Source organism: Sus scrofa, chromosome 2 (genome assembly GCF_054392235.1).
Source record: "Sus scrofa isolate SSC_HxYL_T2T_F1_AM1 chromosome 2, Sscrofa_HxYL_maternal_Yorkshire_Landrace_v2.0, whole genome shotgun sequence".
NCBI lineage: Eukaryota > Metazoa > Chordata > Mammalia > Artiodactyla > Suidae > Sus > Sus scrofa.
The window spans coordinates 86,603,626-86,630,767 of record NC_139384.1 but is presented as its reverse complement, the minus strand read 5'-3'; the positions used below and the strand labels follow the sequence as shown (position 1 = coordinate 86,630,767).

The following is a 27,142-nucleotide window of genomic DNA, read 5'->3' as shown; positions in this document are numbered from 1 at the left end:
GTCTGGTCTCCTGGCCACGTCCCCTTTCCAGAGTCAGTTGCTGGCCCTGCTCTCTGGCCCAGTATGCCCATCACCCGCAGACATGTGGGCTTGGCATTTGCTGGAGCTGGGCAGAGAAGGGGAGGAAGCACCCACGATACGATAAGAAACATGAGCAGCGAGCAGAGAAGGGAGACCTCGAGGTGCATGGAGTGGAGAGCCCTTGAGTGAGAGGGGAAGAAACCAGGCTGATAAGAGGTCCTGGTCAACCTGCAGGAAGCCTCAAGTGCAGGAACTGGAGCTATGTCTTGTATATGGTGGAAAGTCACAAAGAAGATATGAGAAAGGGAATCTTGCAATTGAAATGTTGCAAGAGTAGTCAGCATTTTTCTAGCAATACTAGCCCATTCAATACAGTAAGAACAGCAGTTTAAATATTGGAAAGGAAGAGAGAAAACCGTTGTAATTTGCAGTGGGTGTGGTTGTCTAAGTAAATCAATAAATTGACTAAAAAAATCTATTGGATAAATAAGACAGTTCAACAATGAGGGAAAGATAGGATAAATATTAACATGTAAAAAACTGTTGTTTTGCTTTATGCAAGTTATAATGGGTTAGAAGGTATAATGAGAAAAAATCCCACTCTTGGAGTTCCATTGTGGCACTGTGGGGTTAAGATCCCAACATAGTGTCTATGAGGATGCAGGTTTGATCCTGGCCTCATTCAGTGGGTTAAGGATCCAGAGCTGCCAAAAGCTGTGGCATAGGTTGCAGATGCATTGGACCTGGTGTTGCTGTGACTGTGGCATAGACCTGCAGCTGCAATTCTGATTTGACCTCTAGCCCAGGAACTTCCATACGTCACAGGTGCAGCCATAAAAAGAAAAAAAATTCCACTCTTGATCAATAGCAACACAGTATAACATAAAGATGTGACATGTCTATAATAATTGTATATAATTATAAAATTTTACTGAAGGACCTAAAAGACTAAACACACAGACATGTCATCCTATGAAAAGATGAACACACAAAGATTTTGAAACTTTCAAAATACATGGTGAGGGAGACGTTCACAGTGATGTGGAGGATGATCTGTGGAGGCTGATTGAAATTGCCAGGCGTGGTTGGGGTTCTCTAGAACTTCCTCAGGTTCAGTGGTTCACTAGAAGGACTTATAGAATTCAGTAGAGCTGTTACATGGGTGGTTATAACTTCTTACAGTGAAAGGATATGGATGAAAATCAGTAAAGCAAAAGGCACAGAGTCCAGGAGACACCAGGCTTTAGCAAGTCTCCAGTTATCCTCTCCCAGTGGAGTCACGTGGACAGCACTTAACTAATTCTCCCAGCAGCATATGTGACAACACAGGCAAAGTATTTCCATCCAAGGGAGCTCACCCAAGCCTTGGTGTCCAGGGTTTGTACTGGGGGTGGGGCACATAGGCATGTAGCACCCATACAGCTGACTTTAGGGTATGAGGGTCCTATAGCTGCTGAAACAAATCCCTGGCTGAGTGGATTAAACAACAGAAATTTATTCTCTCTCAGCTCTGGAGGCTAGAAGTCCACAGTCAATGTGTCAGCAGGGTCTGTTCCTTCTGAGGCTGTGGAGCAGAACCTGTCCCATGCAGTCTCCTTGCTTCTGGTGGTTTGCTGGCATCACTGGCATTCTTTGAACATGAGGGCTGTGGGGATGAGAGATGTGCCAGGATTGTGGCCAAGGTTCTGCCTTCTTGGGGTCCTTGTTGGTGATCTCTGTCTTGCAGACTGTGGTTTGCAGCCTGGCTGGAGGACAGTCGGCAGGATTGTGGGTGGTGTGGAAGCGGCCCCAGGGGAGTTCCCTTGGCAAGTCAGCCTCCGTGAAAACAACGAACACTTCTGTGGGGCTGCTGTCATCAGTGCCAGGTGGCTGGTGTCTGCTGCCCACTGCTTCAATGAGTGAGTCCATGGCCCTGACTCTCAGAGCCCACCCCACCCCATTGCACCTTCCTTCCACTCTGGGGACCCCACTTGCCTGAGTGTCCTCAAAGCTCCTTGGAACCTTTCCTCCTTCCCTCAATCTCCCCTCCCCTTTCCTCCTTCCCTCCCTCCAATCCTTCCTTCCTTTTCTTCCTTTCTTTCTCTCTCTCCTTCCTTCTCTTTTCTTTTTGTTAATCTGAATGCATTAAAATTTGTTTAAATTGTGGCAACGTATATATAACACAAATTTTCTTTGTGTGTGTGTGTGCTTTTTAGGGCCGCACCTGCAGCATATGGAGGTTCCCAGGCTAGGGATCGAATTGGAGCTGCAGCTGCCAGCCTGCACCACAGCCACAGCAACACAGGATCTGAGCCACGTTTGCAACCTACACCACAGCTCACAGCAATGCCATATCCCTAACCCACTGAACAAGGCCAGGATTGAACCCGCATCTTCATGGATCCTAGTTGGGTTCGTTAACCACTGAGTCATGGAGGGAACTCCCAAATTTACATATTAAGTATACAATTCAGTGACATTAAGCACATTCACATTGTCATGTGACCATCCCCACCATCCATCTCCAGGACTTTCTCATCTTCCCAAACTGAAACTCTGTCCCCATTAAACACTGACTTCCCCAGCCCCTGCCCCACCATCTACTTCCTATCTCTGTGGATCTGACTCCTCCAGGGACCTCAGGTAACTAGAATCATATAGCACTTGTCTTTTGAGACTGGCATTTCACTTAATGTGTTTTCAGGGTTCATGTACAGTGTAGCATATATCAATTGCGTCTTTCCTTTTCATGGCCAAATAATATTCCAGTATGTGGATGGCCACACTTGTGTTTATTCATTCATCCTATCCATGGACACTTGGGGTTGTTCCCTCCCACTTTTTTTTTTCTTTTTCTTCACTTTTTAGTGCCATACTGCAATCTATGCAAGTACCAGGCTAGGGTCAAATTGGAGCTGCAGCTGCCAGCCTACACCACAGTAACGCAGGATCCAAGCCACATCTGTGACCTACACCACAGCTCATGGCAACACTGGATCCTTAACCCACTGAGTGAGGCCAGGGATTGAGCCCACATCCTCATGATACTAGTTGGGTTCATTACCACTGAGCCACAATGGGAACTCCTTTTGACTGTTGTGAATCATGCTGATATTTGAGATTGTCTTACTCACTATTTCCAATTCCTTTGGATATAAACTTAGAGGTAGAATTTCTGGGTCATGTGGTGATTCTGTGTTTACTCTTTTGAGGAACCACCATCCTGTTTTTCTTAGTGGCTACAGCATTTTCTATTCCCACCAGCCATGTGCAAGGGTTCTGATTTCTCCACATCCTTGAGAGCTTGTAAAGCTGGTTTGGTTGTGTTGAGTCCTTTTAGCTTTTGCTTGTCTGTAAAGCTTTTGATCTCCTCATCTAATTGCAATGAGAGCCTGGCTGGGTAGAGTATTCTTTGTTGTAGGTTTTCCCCTTTCATCACTTTAAATATATTGTGCCACTCCTTTCTGGTCTGAAGAGTTTCTGTTGAAAAATCAGCTGACAGCCTTATGGGGGTTTCCTTGTATATTATTTGTTGTTTTGCCCTTGCTGCTTTAGCATTCTCTCATTGTCTTTAACTTTTTGTCATTTTGATTACAAAATATCATGGTGTGTTCCTCTGGGTTTAATCCTGAATGGGACTCTCTGTGCTTCCTGAACTTGGGTGACCATTTCCTTTCCCAGGTCAGGGAAGTTTCAAGCTATTATCTCTTCAAATATTTTCTCACGTCCTTTCTCTTTTCTCCTTCTGGAACTAGTAATGTGAATTATAGTGCGCTTGATGTTGTCCCAGAGTCTCTTAAACTGCCCTCATTTCTTTTCATTCTTTTTTTCTGTTCAGTGTCCATGATTTCCACTACCCTGTCCAGCTTGCTGTTCTGATCCAGCTCACTGATCTGATCCAGCTCACTGATCTGTTCTTTTGTATCATTTAGTCTACCCTTGATTCCTTTTAGTGTATTTTTCATTTCGGTTATTGTCTTCATCTCTAGTAGTTCTTTATGTTTTCTAAGTCTTTGTTAAAAACGTCTGACTTCTTACTCTTTGCATCCATTCTCTTCCCATGTTCTTTGACCATCTTTATGATCACTACGCCGAATGCTTTCTCAGGCTGATTGTTTATCTCTACTTCACTTAGTGATTCTTCTGGGATTTCCTCTTGTTCCTTCATCTGGAATGTGTTCCTCTGCCCTCTCATTTTACCTGAATTGCTTTTTGTATTTTTGCGCATCTGGTAGGCGAGTTACATTTCCCAGCCTTGAAGAAGTGGCTTCTATATATGTCCTCTGTGTCCAGCAGTGCACTTCCTTCTCATCACCCAAGCTAGACGTTCTAGAGATTCCTCCTAAGAGGACTGTGTGGTGAGCTGACTATGTGGGTGGTCTGGTGGGCTTGGTGGGCCCCTAGTCTACCTGGTTGCTAGACCTTGCCTTGTGTGGATGTTGCTGGCTGCTGTTTAGCAGGCCGTGGTCACAAGGATGGAGAACCCTAGGGGGGTCTCAGAGCTAATGCTGGCTCACTGTAGGGTGGACTCAAGGTCTGAAAACTCTGGGCTCTTGTCCACCCACTGGCAGTTGAAGCCAGATCCTGGGATTAATGACGACTCCTAATAGGTAGAGCTGGTTTCTGGAGTCTGGCTGCAGGGCCCAGGCACCCCAGAACTTGTTTCAGATCATTGGGTGTGGGGAGTGGGCAGTTCCTAACACAGTTGGATATGGGGTCCAGAGTGTCGGGAGGGTTGCATTGGCCTAATAATGGGCAGGACCAGGGCCCAGCTGGTCTCAGGATAGGGTCTGGCCTGTTGTTGGTGGACTCAATCCACAGGCTGTGGGATCATAGTTTTCTTGCATCTGCTGTCTGAGGCTGATCTAGAGGCTTGTGCAGTCTTGCTGGTGGGAGGAGCCAGTCCCTGCTCACGGTGGGTGGAGCTATGCCCTTTGGTTGGCTGGGTCATGTCTAGGGGCGTGTCTGGAGGCAACTGTGGGTACTTTAGTCTTTAGGCAGCCTATTGGCTGGTGGATGGGGTTGGCTGGTTGATGGGGCTGTATCCTTACCCATTTAGTTGACTGGCCTGAGGCCTCCCAACACTGGTACCTGCAGGCTGTTGGGTGAGGCCAGGTCTCTGAGCCAAAGAGCCAAGATGACAGCTGCCAACATCAGTGTTCATGATGCTGAATGCTTCCAAATCTGTCTGCTGCCAGTGTCTATGTCCCCAGGGTGAGCAGCTGTCACCCCCTGCCTCTCCAAGAGGCGCTCTAAGACCAGCAGAAAGGTCTGACCATGCTCCTGTCAAATTACTGCTTCTGCCCTGGCTCCTGGTGCACATGAGAGTCTGTGTGTTCCCCTTAAAAGTGAAGTCTCTATTTCTCCTAGTTTTGTGGGGCTTCTGCAGTCAAGACCCCACTGGACTTCAAAGCCAAATGCTCTGGGAGATTGTTTTCCTGCTGCTCAACCCCCAGGCTGGTGAGCCTGACTTGGGGCTCAGAACTCTTGTTTGCATCATAGAATATCTGCAATAAAATTGTTCTCCAGCTTATAGGTTGCACACCTGGAGGGTAGGGGACTTGATTATATTGTGAGTCTGCCCTTTCTTCCCATCTTGTGATTCCTTTCTTATGTTTCTAGTTGTTGATCTTTTCTGGTAGGTTCAGTCTTTTCTTTGATGGTTGTCCTGCAGATAATTGTGATCTGGGTGTGCTTGTGAGAGGACATGAGCTCAGGGTCTACTGCACCATCTTGGCCACTGTCCCAGCTTCTCCACATCTCACCATCATTTGTTACTTTGTTTTTGGTCATGCCTATGGCATGCAGAAGTTCTGGGGCCAGGGATCGAACCTGCATCACAGCAGTCACCCAAGCCATAGCAGTGACAATACCAGGTCCTTAATATGCTGAGCCACCAGGGAACTCCCACTCTTTTTGTGTGTCGCTGCCAGAGATTGAATCCGAGCTATAGCTGTGACCTACACCATAGCTGCAGCAATACCAGATCCTTTAAACCACTGTGCTGGGCCTCAGCAACTACTTGAGCCACTACAGTTGAATTTGGGTTTTTTTTTTTTCCTATCTTTTTTTTTTTTTTTTTTTTGTCATTTTAGGGCTGCACTTGTGGCTTATGGAAATTCCCAGGCTAGGGGTCCAGTTGGAGCTGCAGCTGCAGGCATACTCCGCAGCCACAGCAACTCAGGATCTGAGCCACGTCTGTGACCTACACCACAGCTTATGGCAATGCCAGATCCTTAACCCACTAAGTGAGGCCAGGGATCAGATCTGCAATCTTATGGGTATTAGTCATGTTTTTAACCCACTGAGCCACAACGGTAACTCCCTGTGGTTGATTTTTTTTTTTTTTTTTTTTTTTGCTTTTTAGGGCCTCGCCTGAGGGATGTGTAAGTTCCCAGGCTAGGGGTCAAATCGGAGCTACAGCTGCCAGCCTATGGCACAGCAATGCAGGATCCTTAACCCACTGAGCAAGGCCAGGGACCAAACCTGCAACCTCATGGTTACTAGTCAGATTTGTCAGATTTGTTTCCACTGAGCCATGACGGGAGCTCTTCTTTGCCCATTTTTGAATTGGGTCTTTTTTTTCTTGTTGCTGAGGAGGGTCACAATCTTTAACAACTAGAGTGGGCAATCTGGATGGAGCTGGCCAAAGGGTGGGAGAAGGTTCTGGAAGCCTCTGGCTGTGTCAAGCATGGCTGTTTGTTTGTTTCCATCTGAGGAGTCCTTAGGGAGAGGGCAGGAAGCATAGGCTTCCCTGGGAAACCATTGCCTAAGAATTGCCCCCAGGGGTCGCTAACAGAACAGCCTGTTGGGGTTCTGGGAGAAGCCTACTCCCTGCCCAGGAAGTCATGGTCTGGGGGACAGAGGTCACATAAGCAATGACATTCAAGGCAATAAGTGTTTTTATTATTATTATTTAAAATGTCATTCTAGGAGTTCCTGTCATGGCTTAGCGGTTAACAAACCTGACTAGTATCCATGAGGACGTGGGTTCAATCCCTGGCCTCGCTCAGTGGACTAAGGATCTGGCATTGCCGTGAGCTGTGGGATAGGTCACAGACATGGCTCGGATCCCCTGTTGCTGTGGCTGTGGTGTAGGCCAGCAGCTACAGCTCTGATTAGACCCCTAACCTGGGAACCTCCATATGCCCTGGGTGCGGCCCTAAAAAGACAGAAAAAAAAGTCATTACTGGAGTTCTTGCTGTGATGCAGTGAATTAAGTATCTGGCATTGTCTTTGCAGTGGCTCAGGTTGCTGCTGAGACACAGGTTCGATCCTCAGCTTGGGTACTTTCATATACTGTAGGTGTGGCCAAATAAATGCTCGATTAATTAAAATTTCATTCTTTTTGGAGTTCACAGTGGCCTAACGGATTAAGGATCTGGCATTGTCACTGCTGTGGCTCAGGTCACTACTGTGGCTCGAGTTCGATCCCTGACCTGGGAACTTCCGCACACCACAATCATGGTCAGAAAAATAAAATTTCATTCCTCTCAATATTTTATTATGAAAATATTTAAACAGAAAAGATTAAAAAACCCAGCCCAATAAGCACCCATGAGCCTGTGTCTAATTGCAAATGTTGTGAATATTTTGCCATAATTTGCTTTCTATATGTACACACACATATGTTTATATATTTTTGCCAAAACATTTGAAATTAAGTGGAAGGCATCATGAGGCATCACCTCAGAATCTCCTATACACATCTGTGGCTCGTGTGCCCAGAAAACCATTGTCACGTAAGAAAATGAGAAACGGCTGCACAGTGTGATCTAGCAGCCAATCCATATTCAAATGCCTCACTCGCCTCACCCTAATCCCAGCCCTGTAGGATCCTGTCTTTGTTTAAATGTTGATGATTCCTGCACCATGAATTTTTGGTTTGGTTTTTTGTTTTTTTGTTTTGTTTTTGCATTTATTCAGAGTTTTGACCATGTAGCATGAGAGTAGTATTATTAGTCTCAGTGGCTGAATTGTGGAGCGCTCTCCTTAACCTTTGCCTCCCAGGTGAGTGCCTAGCTCTTCTCACCCTCCAAGCCATCCTCTGAGCAGTGGGGGGTTGTTTGTCCTGCAGGTTCCAAGACCCCACCGAGTGGGTGGTCTACGCGGGTACCACCTACCTCAGTGGCCTGGAAGCCAGCACGGTGCGGGCCCGTGTGGTCCGGATCATCACACACCCCCTGTACAACTCCGACACGGCTGACTTCGACGTGGCAGTGCTGGAGTTGGGCGGCCCCCTGCCCTTCAGCAGGCACGTGCAGCCTGTGTGTCTCCCGGCTGCCACCCACGTTTTCCCACCCAGGAAGAAGTGTCTGATCTCCGGCTGGGGCTACCTCAAGGAGGACTTCCGTAAGTACCTGTTGCTCGCAGCCAGGCTGCCGGGCAGCAGGCAAAGCCAAGCCAGGCCATGCAAGCAACACACAGTCTGACCTCTTTAGCTGCAGATTTGCCTGCTCGCTGAGGTTTACTAATAACCCCGAGTGGCGGTTACAAATTCGTGGTGGTTTGTGGTCGTCCTGTGATACGAAGCTTGAGTAGTTCTAGGCGACATCCTGCCTTCTTGGTTCAGTGAAGACTGGAATCCATTGTCATTTTCATGGTCTATTTACAGCCACCTTTTATTTATTTATTTATTTATTTATTTATTTATGCATTTTTGTGCTTTGTGGCAGATTGCACAAAATCAAAACTGGCCCCATGTGTAGAGCTGTAGTGCTGGCTGGTGTCCCAAGCACAGGGGGCTGGGATGTGCCTTATGGGGAGGAAGTAGGTGTGTCACACAGCTTCATTCAGGCATCAGTTACAGCGCTGCAGGCTGTGAGCTCAGTGGGAAGGCATCAACGTGTATTAGAGGGTGTCTTTAGACAGAAACATATGTACTGTCACGAGGTTATGTGTGGGTCGGTTGTGACCAAAGGTTTGTGAGAGTCTGACCCTTTGTGTCCCCAGGAGCCATGGGGGCAGTGTCCACTCATTCAGTGTTTGGGTAACTTTACAGCACAAAATTGACTTTATGGCTCAAATTGACTGACATTTGATGGTGACAGTAATGGGAAGGAACCCAACAGGGCACAATAAAAATGAGCAAGGGACAGGGACAATTATAGGAAAGGGCCTGAGATGGTGATGCCTCAGCAAAAACTGGCTGTCCCCACTCCAGGGACTGGACAGGAAACATATCAGACAGAAGCCCCCGGCCACATGGAGCCGCTGGTCCAGACCAGTGCCAGCAAATGGAACTTCCCTTCATGGTGGTCACAAGTTACAACTCTGCCATCCGCTATGGGAGCCAGCTGCCCCATGAAAGGGGCCAGTGTGGCTGAGACAGAGTTTTACATTTTGTTTCATTGTAATGAATTTCAATGTGAGTTTAAACAGCCTCTTATGGCCCATGGCTACCATACCGGACAGCACAGTTCCAGAGGGCAGTAGATATTAAACAAGATAAGTGATGATGGGAAGTTCACTTGCGGCACAGCGAGTTAAGGATCTGGCGTTGCTGGAGCTGTGGCACAGGCTGCAACTGCAGCATGATTTTGATCCCTGGCCCAGCAACTTCCACTTGCCTCGGGTGTGGGCAAAAAAAGAAAGAGGAAAAAAGATAAATGACGAGTGGTGTGCACAATAGAGAAAAATAAGGTGGGGGGGCTGCAGTTCAATATGGGAGGGTTAGGAGAAGCCTCCTTGAGAAAGGACATGAAGGAAGAGGGTGGGCAGATTCACAGGGAAAAGCATTCTAAGCAGCTGGAACAGCATGTGCAAAGGGCCTGGGGTAGGCAGGCCAGGCTGGGGCTTTTGGATTTGAGCCAGGTGGGGTGGGGGGAGGGGAAAATGCCCTGGAGGACTTGAGGAGAATGCTACCTAATCTGATGTAATGTTTAGCTGAAATGGGGCTCCTGCTGGGCTAAGAAAAGACTCCAGCAGGTAAAGGGAGGCCCAGGGAGGGCAGGTTTGGGTAGGGGAGAAAGGGAGCCTCATTTTAGGGTATCAGTTTTGATGCCACTGAGCTGTCCAGGCCTAGCAGGCATTTATGGAATGTTTACTCCCAGCCCATTTCTGAGCTGGTGCTGCAGCAGCTCTATTGTGGCTGAGAACAATGAGGCACAGCCTCCCAGCTCGGGGTGGCTGCCAGGGTCCTGGAGTGCTCATCCCACTTGTCTCTCCCCATCCCGGGCAGTGGTCAAGCCAGAGATGCTGCAGAAAGCCACCGTGGAGCTGCTGGACCAGGCCCTGTGCGCCAATCTGTACGGCCACTCGCTCACTGACCGGATGGTGTGTGCTGGCTACCTGGATGGGAAGGTGGATTCCTGCCAGGTGAGCGCAGGGGCCTGGGAAAGAGGCCAGAGGCCCCAGACAATACCCCTTCCCCCCAAGTGGCTGCCTGAGGCTCCCCTCCCCCGAAAGGGAATCTTCTTGGTTTCTGGTCCATCACCAAGATTTCCTGTTTGGTTACTCACATGGTTGTGGGTTTCCTTTTTTAGTTTGTCTTTGCTCTCTTGTTAAGACCTGGTGGGAGGGGGAGAATGCTTAGGCTGCCACATCAGACCCAGGAGCTGGAGAAAATGGCAGGAAATAGAGCTTGAGTCAAGGTGAGCTGGGTGTGAGGAGCAGACAGGGGATAGCAAGACAGGATGAGTGCAGGCAGTGCTGGCAAGACTGGAGGACACAACAACTGCCGGTGAGACGTTTGGAGGCGATGTTGTTTATTTGGGTCGGGTTGGGTTTTTAACCACCAGTGGTAGAACTGAAAGAGGTCTTAGAGACCCCATAGTCCAGCTGTTCTGTTGTAATTTTAGGAGAAGAAACCAAAGTTCTGAGGTGTGAATTATCAGTCCATGTGTGCTGTCCATGAGCTTGTGGGGAAAGAGGTCTCAAATCAGGACTCCTCTTCTGACCCTGTGGCTCTGGGATTGGGACTGCCTGCAGCCGAAGTGCCCTGATCCCTCCTAAGGGTGTGTCTGTCTCCCAGGGTGACTCAGGGGGCCCTCTGGTCTGCGAGGAGCCCTCCGGCAGGTTCTTCCTGGCCGGCATCGTCAGCTGGGGAATCGGCTGCGCAGAAGCCAGGCGTCCGGGGGTCTACGCCCGAGTTACCAGGCTGCGTGACTGGATCCTGGAGGCGATCACCCTGACGAGCAAGCCTCTGGCCCCCACGGTGGCCCCCACCCCCCCTACCCCCAGCACTGCCTGGCCTACCAGCCCCAAGAGCCCAGTGGTTGACACCCACACCAAACCCACGCTGGCCCCCAGCACTGCACCTCTCCACTTGCCCACAGCTTCCAAACTGCAAGGTATGTTCTGGGGAGATAGCATAAGTCAATGTCTGCTCAGTGCAGGGTCTGATGTATTGGTACTGGCTTGCTGAAGCACTCATGGGAAAGAGCTAAGAGATTGATTAGTGATGTCTGCCACAGGCACAAGGGGAGGCACTGAATACCCTTCACATTTACTGCGTGATAAACTCAGGCCACCCAGGAGGGTATACATGGAATGTCCAGAAGGATCAGCAAGAGGCAGTGGGCACAGGGGTGAGAGAGAGTAATTTGGAGTTATCACAGACACACCACCCACCCCATCTCAACTTTGTGGCTTCTGAGGACCCAGGTCCCATCAGCCCAGATCTGATACTGGGCCCCCTTTACCGTCCCACAGACCTGCGAGGTTCGAAGCCAATCAAAACTCCGCCTCATTTAAATGGTGCCTGTACCTGCCCTGCCCACAACCCCATAACACCCCAACTCTGCCTTTGTCCAGGATATGGTGTATGTCAGGCTGAAGCTGGTGTGACTAGGGTTTTATTGCTGCGTTTTTACCTTCTTTTCCACTCATATCCCCCAGTCAGGCCAGTGCTCGATTGAGATCTTGGGGCACCTTTAAGCCTTGATTTCTTCAGCTGTCTGATGGGATGGTTGTGCCCTGGCCCAGCCAGAGCCTAGAGGCTGTGCTTGGCATCCCCAGGCACCTCTGGAACCAGGGTGGTTCCACCACAAGCAGGTGAGGACCCTCCTGTCTTGTCCCTGCAGAGTGTGGGGTCAGGCCAGCACTGGAGAAGCCCACCCGGATCGTGGGCGGGTTCAGCGCTGCCTCCGGGGAGGTGCCCTGGCAGGTCAGCCTGAAGGAGGGTTCCCGGCATTTCTGCGGAGCCACCGTGGTGGGGGACCGTTGGCTGCTGTCAGCCGCCCACTGCTTCAACCAGTAAGGCCCCCTCAGCCTGGCTCCCCAGCATCACCAGGTCCCCCCACCATCCAGCCCCCTTGCATTCAGACCGTTCACGTGGCCGTCCGTGTGCTGGGGGGCCTCCCTCTCCCCACCTCCCCAGGATCACAGTGTGTCTGGACATCCACCTGCAGATGGGTGGTGGGGGGCAGTGTGAAGGAGAAGGGGCTTTGGGCTGACTAGCGGGGGTCCAGGCACCTCCCCTTCTCTCAGAGGCAGGTGGCACTGACCTCTTCATTGTCACAAAGTTGCGGGAGCTTCTAATGCCACTGGGCCAATTTCCCCATGTCCCAGATGAGAGAAATGAGGCCCAGAGGAACTCTCTGCCTTACCTATGTCCCCTGGTGTCCTCCCGGAGCCTGGGCCCTGCAGTTCCGCCTGGGACTCTGGGGGCCACAGGGGTGGTGGTGGTGTGTCTGAGCGGCCCCTCCCCGGCAGCACGAAGGTGGAGCTGGTGCGGGCCCACCTGGGCACCGCATCCCTCTCAGGCATCAGTGGGAGCCCCGTGAAGATGGGGCTCAGGAGGGCGGTGCTGCACCCCCAGTACAACCCCAGCATCCTGGACTTCGACGTGGCTGTGCTGGAGCTGGCCAGGCCCCTGGTCTTCAACAAGTACGTGCAGCCCGTCTGCCTCCCGCTGGCCATCCAGAAGTTCCCCGTGGGCCGCAAGTGCATGATCTCCGGATGGGGTAACACGCAGGAAGGAAATGGTGAGCTCCCACCCGGGGCTCTGGCCTCAAGGCCCCCAAACCACCCACCTCTATGCTACTTCTGCGTAGCAAACTTCTGCCCGAGGACCCAGTGCAGCTGCTCTTTATAAATAAAGTTTTATTGGCACAAAGCCACAACTACTTGTTTACAGGCAGCCACAGCAGCTCTCTTGCTGCAAAAGCAGAAGTGGGTGGCCCATAAAGCAGAACATACTTACTCTGTGGTCCATTATGAAAAAAACTCAGGGGCTCTTGTGTTGTATCCTTTGGAAGCTCCCCAAGAGTTAACGTTTCTTTGAAACCTTAGCATAGCCCCCCTACAGGTCACCAAAGTGCTCAGGAACCTGCGTGGGGGGCAGAGGTGAGATTCCACGGCTCCTAGGTGGGCCCTGGGGTCCACTTTACATGCATCTCTGAGAATACATGCACCTCTGTGTCTGCAGGAGGGGGGTGGTACCTCCCTCTGGGGTTAGGTTAGAGGAAAGCTGGACACGGAGAAGGAAATGGTGATCATTCTGTAAGTGGCCTTGGTGCGGGTCTCCTCCTTCCCACAGCCACCAAGCCTGACATCCTGCAGCGGGCATCCGTGGGCATCATAGACCAGAAGGCATGCAGTGCCCTCTACAACTTCTCACTTACGGACAGAATGATCTGTGCGGGGTTCCTGGAGGGCAAGGTTGACTCCTGCCAGGTGAGTTCCTGAGGCCTGGGCCACACCCAGAGTGCCTCTCCCCCACTTCACCTCCCCCCCCCACCCACATTCAACATGCACTCCAAGTAGAAGGAAAAGGATCTTCCCTGTCTCGGAACTGGAATGGGGAAAACCTGGAGACCACTCACCTATCTAATCATGTTATTTAGAGATTGTACTTTGTCCACACAGATGAAGCAGCAGTTTTAAAGTATGCAGGTGGAGTCTCCTTATGGCTCAGAGGGCTAAGGATCTGGCGTTGTTGCTGCAGCGGCTGGGGTTAATACTGTAGTGCTGCTTCCATCCCTGGCCCCAGGCACTGCCACATGCCAAGGGCACGGCCAAATAAAAAAAAAGTATGGGTTGATCTATACAAAATGTATACATACTGATTTTAAAAGCTCTATAGTGTATATTAACTGAAGAAAAGCTAATTAACAGTGTATGTGTGTGTGTGTGTATATATATATATATATATAATATATAATTAATACATATAATACATATATGACCACCCTGTCACACTTGATATGTGGTTGATCCATTTTAAGGGGAAAAGAATTGGCTCCAGAACATAAAGAGGCTAGCTGAACCCTGCTGTCAAGGCCAAAGAAACACACAGGTAAAGAAACTCGGGAGTTTCAAGGTGCCTAGCAGTGTAGGACCCAGCATAGTCACTGCTGTGGCTTGAGTTCAATTCCTGGTCCAGAAACTTCTGCTTGCTGTGGGCTCAAATAAAGGAAAAAAAAAAAAATTCAGGGAATTCCCATCGTGGCTCAGTGGTTAACGAATCTGACTAGGAACCATGACGCTGCGGGTTCGATCCCTGGCCTTGCTCAGTGGGTTAAGGATCCAGTGTTGCCGTGAGCTGTTGTGTAGGTCGCAGACGCTGCTCGGATCCCGCACTGCTGTGGCTCTGGTGTAGGCCAGCGGCCACAGCTCCGATTTGACCCCTAGCCTGGGAACCTCCATATACCATGGGAGCGGCCCAAGAAATGACAAATAAATAAACAATTTAAATTAAAAAAAAAATTCAGAGGCCATTCTTACTTAGAAGTATATATGCAGAATATAAAATAAAATATCAGTAAATTAAATCCAGTAGTATATGAAAATACATCACAGCTAAGGTGAGTTGATCTCATAGAAAAGTTGGCTCCACATGGGAGAATCAATTAATGCTATTCATTCCATTAGTAGATTGAAGAGAAGAAACAGGCTCATCTTCAAAACCATAGAAAAGAGCATCCAATTTTTATTTTATTTTATTTTTTTAGGGCCAGACCCGAGGCATATGGAAGTTCCACGGCTGCAACTTACACCACGGCAACTAAACCCACTGAAGCCAGGGATCCAACCTGAGTCCTCATGGATACTAGTCTGGTTCTTTACTGCTGAGCCACAACATGAACTCTTGATAATATCTAACAACACTTTGGGGTTTTTTTGTTTTTTGGTTTTTGTTTTTTGGTTTTTTTTGTTTGTTTGTTTTTGTTTTTTTAGGGCTGCACCAACAGCATATAGAGGTTCCCAGGTTAGAGGCTGAATCAGAGCTGCAGGTGTTGGCCTACACCACAGCCATACCAGATCTGAGCCGCTTCTGGGACCTACACCACAGCTCACAGCAACGCCAGATCCCTAACTCACTGAGTGAGGCCAGGGATTGACCCTGCATCCTCATGGGTATTAGTCAGATTCATTTCTGCTGAGCCACAATGGGAACTCCTTGAATTTATTTTATCGAAGTGTAAGTAATTTACAGCATCATGTTTGTTTCTGTTGTATAGCAAAGTGACTGAGTTTGTGTGTGTGTGTACATATCTTTTTTCATATTATTTTCCGTTATAGTTTAATACAAGATATTGAATATAGTTTTCCCTGTGCTATGCAGTGGGTTCTCGTTTATCTATTTTTTATATTGTGTATCTGCTTAATCCTAAACTCCTAATTTATGCCTCCCCCCCACCTTTCCCTTTGGCAACCATAAGATTGTTTGCTATGTCTCTGGATCTACTTCTGTTTCATAAATAAGTTCATTTGCATCCTATTTTATTTTATTTTTTTTGTCCTTTTAGGGCCACACCCATGCCATATGGAGGTTCCCAGGCTAGGGGTTGAATCGGAGCTGCAGCTGCCAGCCTACACCACAGCCACAGCAACTCCCAATCCAAGCCTTGTCTGCAACCCACACCACAGCTCATGGCAACACCAGATCTTTAACCCACTGAGCGAGGCCAGGGATTGAACCCATGTCCTCATGGATGCTAGTCAGGTTCACTAACTGCTGAGCCAGGACGGGAACTCGTGTATCATATTTTAGATTCCACATGTAAGTGATATCATACGGTATTTGCCCTTCTGTCTGATTTACTTCATTTAGTATGATAATCTTTAGGTCTATCCGTGTTGTCGCAAATGGCATTATTTCATTCTTTTTATGACTGAGTAATATTTCATTGTATAATATGTACCACACCTTCTTAATCCATTCTTGTCAATGGACATTTAGGTTGTTTCCATGTCTTGACTGTTGTGAATAGTGCCGCTGCAACACTGGGGTGCATGGATCTTTTCGAATTAGTTTCATCTGGATACACGCCCAGGGGTGGCATTACTGGATCATATGGCAACTCTATTTTTAGTTTTTTAAGGAACCTCCATACAGTTCTCCATTGCTGTTGTACCAATTTACATTCCCACCATGTAGGAGGGTTCCCTTTTCTTCACACCCTCTCTAGCATTTATTTGTAAACTTTTTTTTTTTTTTTTTTTTTTTTTTTTTTTTTGCTTTTTAGGGCCACACCCGTGGCATATGGAAGTTCCCAGGCTAGGGGTTGAATCAGAGCTACAGCTCCTGGCCACAGCCACAGCAACTCGGGATCAGAGATATTTCTGAGACCTACACCACAGCTCACGGCAATGCCAGATTAACCCTCTGAGCAAGGCCAAGGATCGAACCCGCATCTTCATGGATCCTAGTCAGGTTTGTTAACCACTGAGCCACAAAGGAAACTCCAATTTGTAAACTTTTTAGTAATAGCCATTCTGACTGGTGTGAGGTGACATCTCACTGTACTTTTGATTTGCATTTCTCTAATAATTAGTGATGTTGAATATTTCTTCACATGCTTATTTGGCCATCTGTATGTCTTCTTTGGAGAAAGGTCTTTTTAAGTCTTCTGCCAATTTTTTGATTGTATTCTTTTTTGTTGTTGTCGAACTGTATGAGCTATTCGTATATTTTGGAAATTAAGCCCTTGTTGGTTGCACTGTTTGCAAATATTTAGCAACATGGGATCTGAACTGCACCTGCAAACTATACCACAGCTCACAGCGACACCAGGTCCTTAACCCACTGAGCGAGGCCAGGGATCGAACCTGCATCCTCATGGATATCAGTCAGGCTTGTAACCCGCTGAGCAAAGTGAGAACTCCCTTTTCTTCCATTCTGAGACTGTCTTTTCATTTTGATTATGGTTTCCTTTCCTGGACAAAAAGCCTTTAAGTTTGATAAGGTCCTATTTGTTTATTTTTGCTTATTTCTACTGCCTTGGGAGACTGACCTAAGAAAACACTGGTATGATTTATATCAGAAAATGTTTTGCCTATGATCTTTTCTAGGAGTTTTATGGTGTCATGTTTTATATTTAATTTTTAAGCTCTTTTGAGTGTATTTTATTTTTGTGCATGGTGTAAGGATGTATTCTAACTTCACTGATTTACATGAGGCTGCCCTGTTTGCCCAGCACCAATTGCCAAAGAGACCACCTCTTCTCCATTATATATTCTTGCCTCCTTTGTCAAAGATTGACTGTAGGTGTATGGCTTTATTTCTGGGCTCTCTGTTTTGTTCCATTGCTCCATATGTGTGGTTTTTGTGCCAGTAACACACTGTTTTGATTACTGTAGCTTTGTAGTATTGTCTGGGAGGGTTATGCCTCCAGCTTTGTTCTTTTCTCAGAATTGTTTATGAGTCCTATTAGGACTCATAAGAGTTTAACAACATGGCTTGATAGAGGCTCATCATACTAAAGTCAGGAACATCTCTTTCCCCAAAGTTGGTGGCATAGAAAAAGGAATTCCATTGATAATGGGAAAAGTCTGTCCAATGTCTGGGGAAAAAAACTTTAAAGGATGTTCAAGATCTTCATGGAGAAAATTATAAAGCTCTGAAGAAAATGACAAGTTCTGGGTGATCAGAAAAATACACCATATTCCCAGATGCTAAGACTCCATATGGAGATACTTTTCTCCCCAATTTTTTCCTATAAGTCAGTGCACTTCCAATAGCATTTTGGAATAGCCATACGGCTTTAGCTGGTTTTAAAAATGATACAGAGGAGATATGGAACAAGACAAGCCAGGATTTTTTTTTTTTTTGCTTTTTATGGCCACACTTGTGGCACATGAGTGTTCCCAGGCTAGGGGTTGAATCGGAGCTGCAGCTGCTGGCAATTGGTGCAGCAAGGCAAGATCTAAGCCACATCTGCAACCTACACCACAGTTCATGGCAACACCGGATCCTAACCCACTGAGCAAGGTCAGGGATCAAACCTGGGTCCTCATGGATACTAGTCAGGTTCATAACCACTAAGCCACAATGCAAACTCCCAAGCTAGGATAAATGAGGAAGAATCAAAGACATGTACTGCCAGCAACAAAGATGTAAAAGAACCCAAGACAAAAGAGAATGTGTCACTGGTCTATTTCTGTACAAACGCCCCATAAGCTTAGTGGCTTAAAACAACAGTTGTTTATTTGGTTCATGAACCTGCACTTGGGAAATGCTTGGTGGGGCTGGAGAATCCACTTTCACAATGGTGCATTCACCAAGCTGGGAGTTCAGCCCGTCAGGGCTGTAGGCTGTAGACTCCAGGCCTTAGGTCTCCTACTGGCTGCTTGGGCTTCCTCACAGCATGGCGGTGGCACCAAGCATGTGGATCCCGAGCCAACTGGCTGAAGCCGTACCATGTTCATGACACTGCCTGGGGAGTTACATCCAGGCACCTCAGCCCACCCACATCCACAGGTGGGAAACATGGCCTCTGCTGCTTGATGGGGGAGCATCCAAACAAACATGAACTGTTGAGCAGAGACCTCTGGAAATGGTCTGCCATGCAAAACAACAAAACCAAAAGGAGGAATGAGACCCAAACAAACCAACAGAAGAGGAAAAGGGAGGAAACAGAAGCAGTGATTCAGAGACAAAACTTACCTGAGAGTATAATGATTAACATCAGAGAGGTGAGAAAAGACACTGCCTCTGCGAAGAAAGAACAGGGTGCTGGAAGGGGTTTTTCAGTGGCTTAGAAACCATTTCTGTGGGGAAAAAGCCCTTAAAAAGAGAGATGAAGGTAAAATTTCTCAGAAAGCAGAAGAAAACTAAGAAATGAGAAAGGACTACAGAAGGAGGAAGGCAGAGCTGAGATTATCAGAGATAAGAGGACCTGCCAGAGGGAAGAGGCCCTTTGAGTGCTTGACAGAAACAAGACATCACCCGAAACTTCTGCCTATAGATGAAGACGTGATGCTGGCCGTTTCCATAGTGGGGCAGGAGGACAAAAAGGATTGAAACTCCAAATGGCATCAGACTTCAATGGTAACGCTCAAAGTATCACTGTTGCTAATATTGATTACAACATACATGTCCAATATTGATTACAACATACATGTCCATTCATAGGCAGTGGTTTAAAGACTGGTAAATATCTCTTATGGGAACCTAACCACTAGAGCTTCTGAAACCAGAATCCTGGACTCATCAAATCCTGGCTCAATTTCTTAATAGCTGTGTGACCCCAGGCAAGTTGCTCAACCTCTCTGGGCCTCAGATTCTTGTGTTAAATGGGATTCACAGCAATCTATCAAGGTTACCTTGAAGATAACTGCTGGATGAATGCTGCAAACTGTAAGATCTCACATGTGACATGCTTATTATATAATGGTAAAAACAAATATCCCCCCCCCTTTTTTTTTTGCTTTTTTTAGGAGCATACCTGTGGCCTATGGAAGTTCCCAGGCTAGGGGTTGAATTGGAGCTACAGCTACCAGCCTACACCAGAGCCACAGCAACGCCAGATTCTTAACTCAGTGAGCAAGGCCAGGGACTGAACTTGCGTCCTCATGGCTACACATTGAGTTTGTTACCTCTGAACCACAATGGGAACTCCAACACTACAAATTTTCTACAGATACATGTAAAGCAAAGTGAGGCTTTGGGATTAGCAGCAGGGCTGTTTCAGTCCCTACAGCCTTGTAACAAACTAACTCCCAAAGCTTGGTGAACAACAGCCATTTCATGAGGTCGCAGAGTTCATGGGCTGGGAATTCAGACAGGACGCAGCAGGGCTGGCCCCTCTGAGCCACCTGACATTTAAGGCCTTGGCTGGGCAGGTCCAGAGGCTGAAGCTACTCGTGGCTGGTGGCTGGTGGCTGAGACAATCTGGAGGCATTTCTAGTCGCAAGTCTGAAGCCAGATGCCAACTGGGATCTCACCTATACCCCACATGGTGGCTCCCCTGAGTGGCCTCCACCAGGGCTCTTGAGCTTCCTGACAACATGGCAGCCTACACCCAAGAACAAGTGCACCCCAAGAAAGCAAGAGGGAAGCAGGTGGCACTTTTAAGACCTGACTCTGGAAGTTGCCTGGAATCACTGCCCCCAAAGTCTGAGGGTGAAGGAAGTCACAGAGGTCTGCCTGGGTTCAAGGGGAGGGACAGACCCCCACCACTCAACAGAAGGAGCATCAAGGCCTCATTGTTCAAAGTCACAGCAGTTTTATGGTAATACTCTAAAAAATAGTAAAGAAATTCCGCTGTACATGGAGTTCCCATCGTGGCACAATGGTTAACAAATCTGACTAGGAACGATGAGGTTGCAGGTTCGATCCCTGCCCTCACTCAGTGGGTTGAAGATCCTCTGTTGATGTGAGCTGTGGTGTGGGTCGCAGACGCAGGTAGGACCTGGCGTTGCTATGGCTGTGGCATAGGCCAGCTGCAACAGCTCCGATTGGACCCCTAGCCTGGGAACCTCCGAATACCATGGGTGCAGCCCTAAAAAAAAAAAAAAAAAAAGAAAAGAAAAAAACAAAAAGGAATTCTTCTGCACAGAAAAGCCTGGACTATCCATGAAGGTAATTTTTTTCTTTAGGGCTTTCTGGGTTTTTGTTTTATTTCCAATACACACCTAAGAGGAGTGACTTACGCAAGGTCACACAAAGTTCCCCAGCCAGGCTCCTCTGAGGGGTCTCTCCCACTGGTGGGAGCAGAGGAGGGCCTAGCAGTGCCCTCTGTCCCTCCTTCTCAGGGTGACTCTGGGGGCCCCCTGGCCTGTGAAGAGACCCCCGGCGTGTTCTATTTGGCGGGGATTGTGAGCTGGGGCATCGGCTGCGCTCAAGCCAAGAAGCCAGGCGTGTACACTCGAATCACCAGGCTGAAGGGCTGGATCGTGGACACTATGTCCTCCCACCCCACGCCACCACTCGCCACCACTCGGACACTCGCCAGCAGTCTTGCCACCAGAACAACAGCTGGCCCCACAGTCCCAGGGATCACAGCCAGTAGACCCACACCTCTGGCCACCAGCAGGGTGACCAGCCAACCTGCCAACAGGACTGCCACAGCCATGACCACCACTGCTAGGGGAGAGACACCACTTCCACATGTCCCAAAGCCCACCATGGGCATCCAGCTGCCAGGTAACTGGAGAAATGGAGTGACATGTGGGAGGTGGGGGGACAGGTCCTGTGTTCACCTGCAAGGTCTGCCGCTGCAGCATCCCACAGTCTGGGGGGCTTAAGCAACATGTGTTGGGGGGAGGGGAGGTCACAGCCTGGAGGGAGTATCCTGGCAAGGACACTGGGTCACAGAGGGACCAGGTAAAGAACACCAGAAAGGGTACCCAGGAAGAGCAGCTGGGGTGTGCAAAGGCTTGGGGGCAGCAGGGGATGCTGGTCTGGCCTCCGGCTCGGGAGGTGTGGCCCCAAAGCTCAGGGCACTAGAAACCAGCTTAAACACATTTTGAGTATTGAGAAAAGCCCAAAGGAAGTTTGTAGGACCAGGCCCTGTGTCCCTTCCTGAGGTGTTTTTCCAAGGTGGGTCCCCCACTCCACTCCCTGCTCCTCCAGGGTGCCCCCACGCAGGGTTTGTGCAGAAGATACATGGTCCATCTGCCCTCCGACCTGACCTGGTACTCGCCTCTCCCACAGACTGCGGCCTGGCACCAGCCGCAGCACTGACCAGGATTGTGGGTGGCAGTGCCGCTGGCCGAGGGGAGTGGCCGTGGCAGGTGAGCCTGTGGCTGCGGCGGCGGGAACACCGCTGTGGAGCCGTGCTGGTGGCTGAGAGGTGGCTGCTGTCAGCTGCGCACTGCTTCGATGTGTGAGTTGCGCTCAGAAACTCAGTGGGGGCACCTCTGCACCTCTCCCATACCAGCACCTGCTGCCCCAGGCCATCCCCTCCTCCCTGCAACACCCCCTGCCCACCCACCACCCGAGTCTGGTCATGCGGGCATCCAACCTAGGGGCCCTGGGCCAGGCCTGCCAGAGACTCTGGGACCGAGGGTACTGCCATCCCCAGCCCACCTACCCTGATAATTGTCTCTGCCTTGAAGGCCAGAGCCCCACTGGTGGAGGGAACACAGTGGGAGGAACAGGCCAGAACAGGTGGGAAGGGTGAATGGGGTCCTCTGGCCACCAGAGCCCTACTGTTAAGTAGGAATGGACACAGACTGTAGTGTTCCCACAGTGCATGGTGGCTGGCTGGGCACATCTGGGTGTGCCCCTCCTTGTCCTCCCCACTGTTCTAAGAAAAAGGGAAGCAGTGATGGAAAGAGGCCAATTGCCCAGTGCAAGGTCATCGGCTGGCCGCTGACACAGCTCTGCTGGGCAGGGTGCAGGGGGGCCAGGGATCTGGGCAGATGCCTGTCTCCTATGTCCCACAGCTATGGGGACCCCAAGCAGTGGGCAGCCTTCCTGGGTACTCCGTTCCTGAGCGGCGCAGACGGGCAGCTGGAGCGTGTGGTGCGCATCCACAAGCACCCCTTCTACAATGTCTACACCCTTGACTACGACGTGGCGCTGCTCGAGCTGGCGGGACCTGTGCGCCGCAGCCGCCTCGTGCGGCCCATCTGTCTGCCCGAACCAGGGCCTCGGCCTCCCGACGGCGCACGCTGTGTCATCACGGGCTGGGGCTCCGTGCGTGAGGGAGGTAGGCACGGCCAGCCCCCTCGCCCCCTCCGAGTTAGGGGTTTGGGGTGCAGGGAAGGACCCCCTCCTGATCCACTGGGGGGGCGGTCTGCACTGCACAGGGCGGGCATGAGACCCCACCCGGCCCCGTCTTGCCCGCAGGCTCAATGGCAAGGCAGCTGCAGAAAGCGGCCGTGCGCCTCCTCAGCGAGCAGACATGCCGCCGCTTCTACCCGGTGCAGATCAGCAGCCGCATGCTATGCGCTGGCTTCCCACAGGGCGGCGTGGACAGCTGCTCGGTGAGCACACTGCAACAAAGGACTCTGCGGGGCCTGGCTCCACCCTCCGGTGCACCCCCTCAAATGGGTCAAACGGCACCTTTCAGGTCTCAGAGTTTTCACTGAACGACCATCTACTGGACATCCCTCCTGAGCTGGGTTCCACCCCACTGCACCCTCCCCTGGGCCAGGAGAAGGTCGGGAATGGGTCCCCACGGTGGCTGCTCTACGAAGCAGGTGTCCGACAACATCTGCTCACCCCAGCCCCAAGCCCATTCCCCAGATAACAAATGTGAGGCTCATGTGGGAAGCTGCTCACCTGAGGCACCCACGGTGCCCCAGCGACATTGTCTGGTGGCCAGTGGCCCAGGGGTATGCAGATGAGCCCAGCCTTCCCCTGGCCACTGTGGGGGAAAGTACTGGCCTGCTGAGTACCTCCCCCCTCTCCTCCCCTCAGGGTGACGCCGGGGGACCCCTGGCCTGCAGGGACCCCTCCGGCCGGTGGGTGCTAACTGGGGTCACCAGCTGGGGTTACGGCTGCGGGCGGCCCCAGTTCCCGGGCGTCTATACCCGGGTGGCTGCTGTGAGGGGCTGGATCTGGCAGAACATCCAGGAGTGACGACTACGTGGCTGCCCGGGCCTGGGACCAGCGATATGACGGCGCAGGAGTCAGCCAGCCATCCCACCCAAGATGGGGTGTCCAGGTGGCAGGTGGGGGGTGGAGGGGGCTGTGGGTAACTGGGGTGCAGTTAACTGCATAATCTGTTCCAATAAACACAGGTCTGTAGCCTGCTGGCTCAGCACCTCTGTGTCACAGCAACAACCCCCCTGTCCCCCCCTCACACAGGGCCTGGGGTGGGCAGAAGGATGGGGGAGGGGGAGGCCTTTCAGGGAGAGGGCTGCCTCCCCCTCAACAGCCTTTGGGCAGCCTCATCCTTAGGGCTCCCATTTATGTGAAGGATACACTGCCTGTCACCTGGGAATAGGGAACACTAGGGGAGGAAGGGCACAGAGGCTCTGTCCCCACAGAGGCCCCTGCAAGAAAGACTCACAGGGTTCTCTCCACCTTCCTCAGCAATCTATTTGTCCCCAGAGCAGAAGGGGTCTGGCCACACACACACACCGCCCCCCACTGCCAGGCCAAACCTGGACTCTAGGCCCGGGGCACAGGGTGACTGACCTGAGCATGTTAGAGCTGCTCCAGGCCTACAAGCCCCTCCTTTCGCAGGAGGATCCTTGCTCACCCAGCCAACCCTCCCCACCCCCTTCTCATTTCTGCTTTAGCAGGAGTAAATGTAAACATTTAAAGGGTCCAGAAATTTAAAAGCCACAAACAAAAACTTAGATGGAACCAATCCGGACCAAGACGGCAGTGAATCTGGCCTCCCGCACACCCCGATTCTCAGTACTCCCTGACTTTAGTATGTCTGCACATTAAAAACACACCCACCGGCGGCCAGGACCAGATGTTAAGGACCAAAAAAATAAAAGAGGTGGCACCCACTCCTTTGGACAAAGCCCTGCCCCTTCCGCATGGGCAAATGCACAGCCTGCCCCCCTCCCTTGGGCTTTATTTACTCCAGTTAACCCCTCCCGCCAGGTGGACCAGAGGCTGATCTATCACCATGCTTTGGCCACTGAATAAAGCTTGTGCCCTGCTGATCTCTGCTTCATTACTCACCTACCCAAACAGAAAAAGGACCCTTCCCTGCCACTGCCACCGAGGCAGCTGACCTGGTTAGAGAAAGAACCCTGACACCCAACCCCGGGGACTGCTGGCGGGAAGCACCCACTTCGGGCATCTCCAGGGCCCCCAGTGGGTCTGGGAGCATCTAGTCAGACTTCAGAGGAGACTTTAACAACCAAGACAACTTGGATAGCGTCTCCCCTTCCAGCCCCTGCGAGGACTGGTTCAGGTTTGTTAGAGCACCAAGCGGGTCCCCCAGGGAAATCGCTGCGAGGATGCATCCTCCTTAACTGTTAATCCCCCCAGGTCCGCCCACTGACAGACTGCTTATTTTCTTTTGCAATACCGTGTGCCCTGACATAAACTGGCAGACAGGGAAAAGCTGGCCAACTACTGGCTCTCCAAATTCGGCCGTTCTTCCATCTGACCTCTGTAATGTACTGCTAGCACTGGAGAAAAATGGGACAAGATCCCCTATCCAATTTTTCAGAGCTTTGCCAAAACAGCCTTTACAAGAAATTTGAGGCTAGTTCAAATCTCTCTCCCAGCCCTGGAATCTCTGTCTGAGGATCTTCCAGACTTCTTGCCACCACCCAGGGTGGCCCCTGCCCCTCCTACAGCTCATAGGACGCCCCTACTTCTTCCAACTCAGCATCCTTACCTGCTGCCCTCGCTGCCCCAACTCTCAGCACAGCCCCCAAGGGACTAGTCCAATGCACACCCGTAGTGGCGTCCAGTACCAGCTCTCTGGAAGCAACAGGCCATTCCCCGTTCAGGAGGTCCCCACTGGGGAGGGGGATGACCACCATGTATGTCCCCCTTCCCTCCCTCAGATCTACAAAACTGGAAGGATCGACCCAAGGGGCTGAAGGAAGACCCTCGGGAAGGCCTGAATTTAGCCCAGGGAATACTCTACACACGTTCCCCCACCTGGGCAATGGCCAAACCCTCCTGGACATCTTATTCTCCGGGGAAGGAAAGGCAGTGATTATAACTAGTGCAAGGGAGGAAGCCTGTCAACAACACCCTCTACACCAGCCTTGAATCCTGGCCATTCCTGTCACGGATGGGGGGGGACCATGGAGAAGAAAATGGTTGGCAGTGCCTCACATTTCAGGGATTTCATTCCTTTTTGTTTTGTTTTTTTCCTTTTTTTTAGAGCTGCATCCACAGCATATGGAGGTTCCCAGGCTAGGGGTCGATCAGAGCTGTTGCTGCCAGCCTACTCCACAGCCACAGCAACGCCAGATCCGAGCCACGTCTGTGACCTACACCACAGCTCACGCCAACACCAGATCCTTAACCCACTGAGCGAGGCCAGGGTTTGAACCATCCATCCTGCCTCATGGATGCTAGTCAGATTCATTAACCACTGAGCCATGACGGCAACTCCTGTTTGTTTAGTTTTTTTTTTTTTTTTTTTTTTTGGCCTTCCCCATGGCATGGGAAAGTTCCCAGGCCAGGGATCAAACTCATGCCACAGCTGTAACCAGAGCCACAGCAATGACAACACCAGATTCTTAACCCACTATGCCACCAGGGAACTCCACAGGATTTGATTCCTAAGGGCATTCAGTTGGCTGGGAAGAAACCTATCAACTGGAATAGGGCTCAGGGTGGTATCCAGGGGCGGGAGGAAAACCCCTCGGCCTTCCCGTGTACACAAATGTGAACCTGGGGGCAGTGGAAGGGAGGGCCACTTTAAGCTCCATTTCACTTCCCAGAGCACCCAGACAACAGGAGAAAGTGACAGAAGTTGGAGGGAGGGCCCGCCGTGCCAGAGGTGGGGTCTGCATTTTGGATGTTAGGGATCTGGAGGTGGATGCCAGGGAGGATAGATGAAGAGAAAGAACTGTCAGTGTTCTGGCTTCAGGGATTCAGGATCAACCAACTTCCAGTGATGATGCACCCCCAACCCAGTGACATGGACGAACTGCGCTGGGTTTCAAAGACCATGCCCACAGTGGAGAGAAGGGCTCCAAGCCAATCAGCATCCATACCGCCTGCAGGAGGGCCCCTGGACAGGGGTGCCCCAATGGTACTGGAAGGGAGCTAAGGGACACAGTGTCCTGGCTCATGCTCACTGGTCATACACGTGAAAGAAGCAGAGAACCTGGAGGAGCCTCGGCTGAACCTGACTGTGGGGGGTAAAAAGGCTAACTCTCTGGAGTTCCTGCTGCGGTGCAATTGGATCGGTGATGTCTCTGCAGCGGCAGGATGCAGGTTCAATCCCCAGCCAGGCACACTGCTGCCACAGCTGTGGCTTAGGTCCCAAGTGTGGCACAGATCTGATCTCTGGCCTGAGAACTCTATGGAGTATGCTCTATGGCCATGCAGCCAAAAAAGGAGGAGAAAAACCAAAAAAGGTTGACTTTC

At 50.4% G+C, this 27,142-nt stretch overlaps 1 protein-coding gene across 8 annotated transcripts in view; it reads left to right on the top strand.

Moving 5' to 3' along the window:
• The window catches only part of TMPRSS9 (transmembrane serine protease 9), a 70,253-nt gene extending 45,512 nt beyond the window's left edge, over positions 1-24,741 (top strand). For 2 of the 8 annotated variants that reach the window (XM_085013426.1, XM_021084183.2), the window contains 12 exons: positions 1,748-1,919; positions 8,078-8,352; positions 10,181-10,317; positions 10,973-11,291; positions 12,024-12,195; positions 12,655-12,926; positions 13,481-13,617; positions 20,923-21,313; positions 21,824-21,995; positions 22,558-22,823; positions 22,964-23,100; positions 23,537-24,741. In XM_085013426.1, the coding sequence (XP_084869552.1) occupies positions 1,748-1,919; positions 8,078-8,352; positions 10,181-10,317; positions 10,973-11,291; positions 12,024-12,195; positions 12,655-12,926; positions 13,481-13,617; positions 20,923-21,313; positions 21,824-21,995; positions 22,558-22,823; positions 22,964-23,100; positions 23,537-23,698 (2,612 nt within the window). In that variant the 3' untranslated portion in view covers positions 23,699-24,741. Of the gene's footprint in view, positions 1-1,747; positions 1,920-8,077; positions 8,353-10,180; positions 10,318-10,972; positions 11,292-12,023; positions 12,196-12,654; positions 12,927-13,480; positions 13,618-14,168; positions 14,240-14,894; positions 15,507-20,922; positions 21,314-21,823; positions 21,996-22,557; positions 23,101-23,536 lie in introns of those variants that run through there. The other 6 variants (XR_014837850.1, XR_014837848.1, XR_014837847.1 and 3 more) reach the window with 6 other exon arrangements.
• Positions 24,742-27,142: the final 2,401 nt, after the last annotated feature.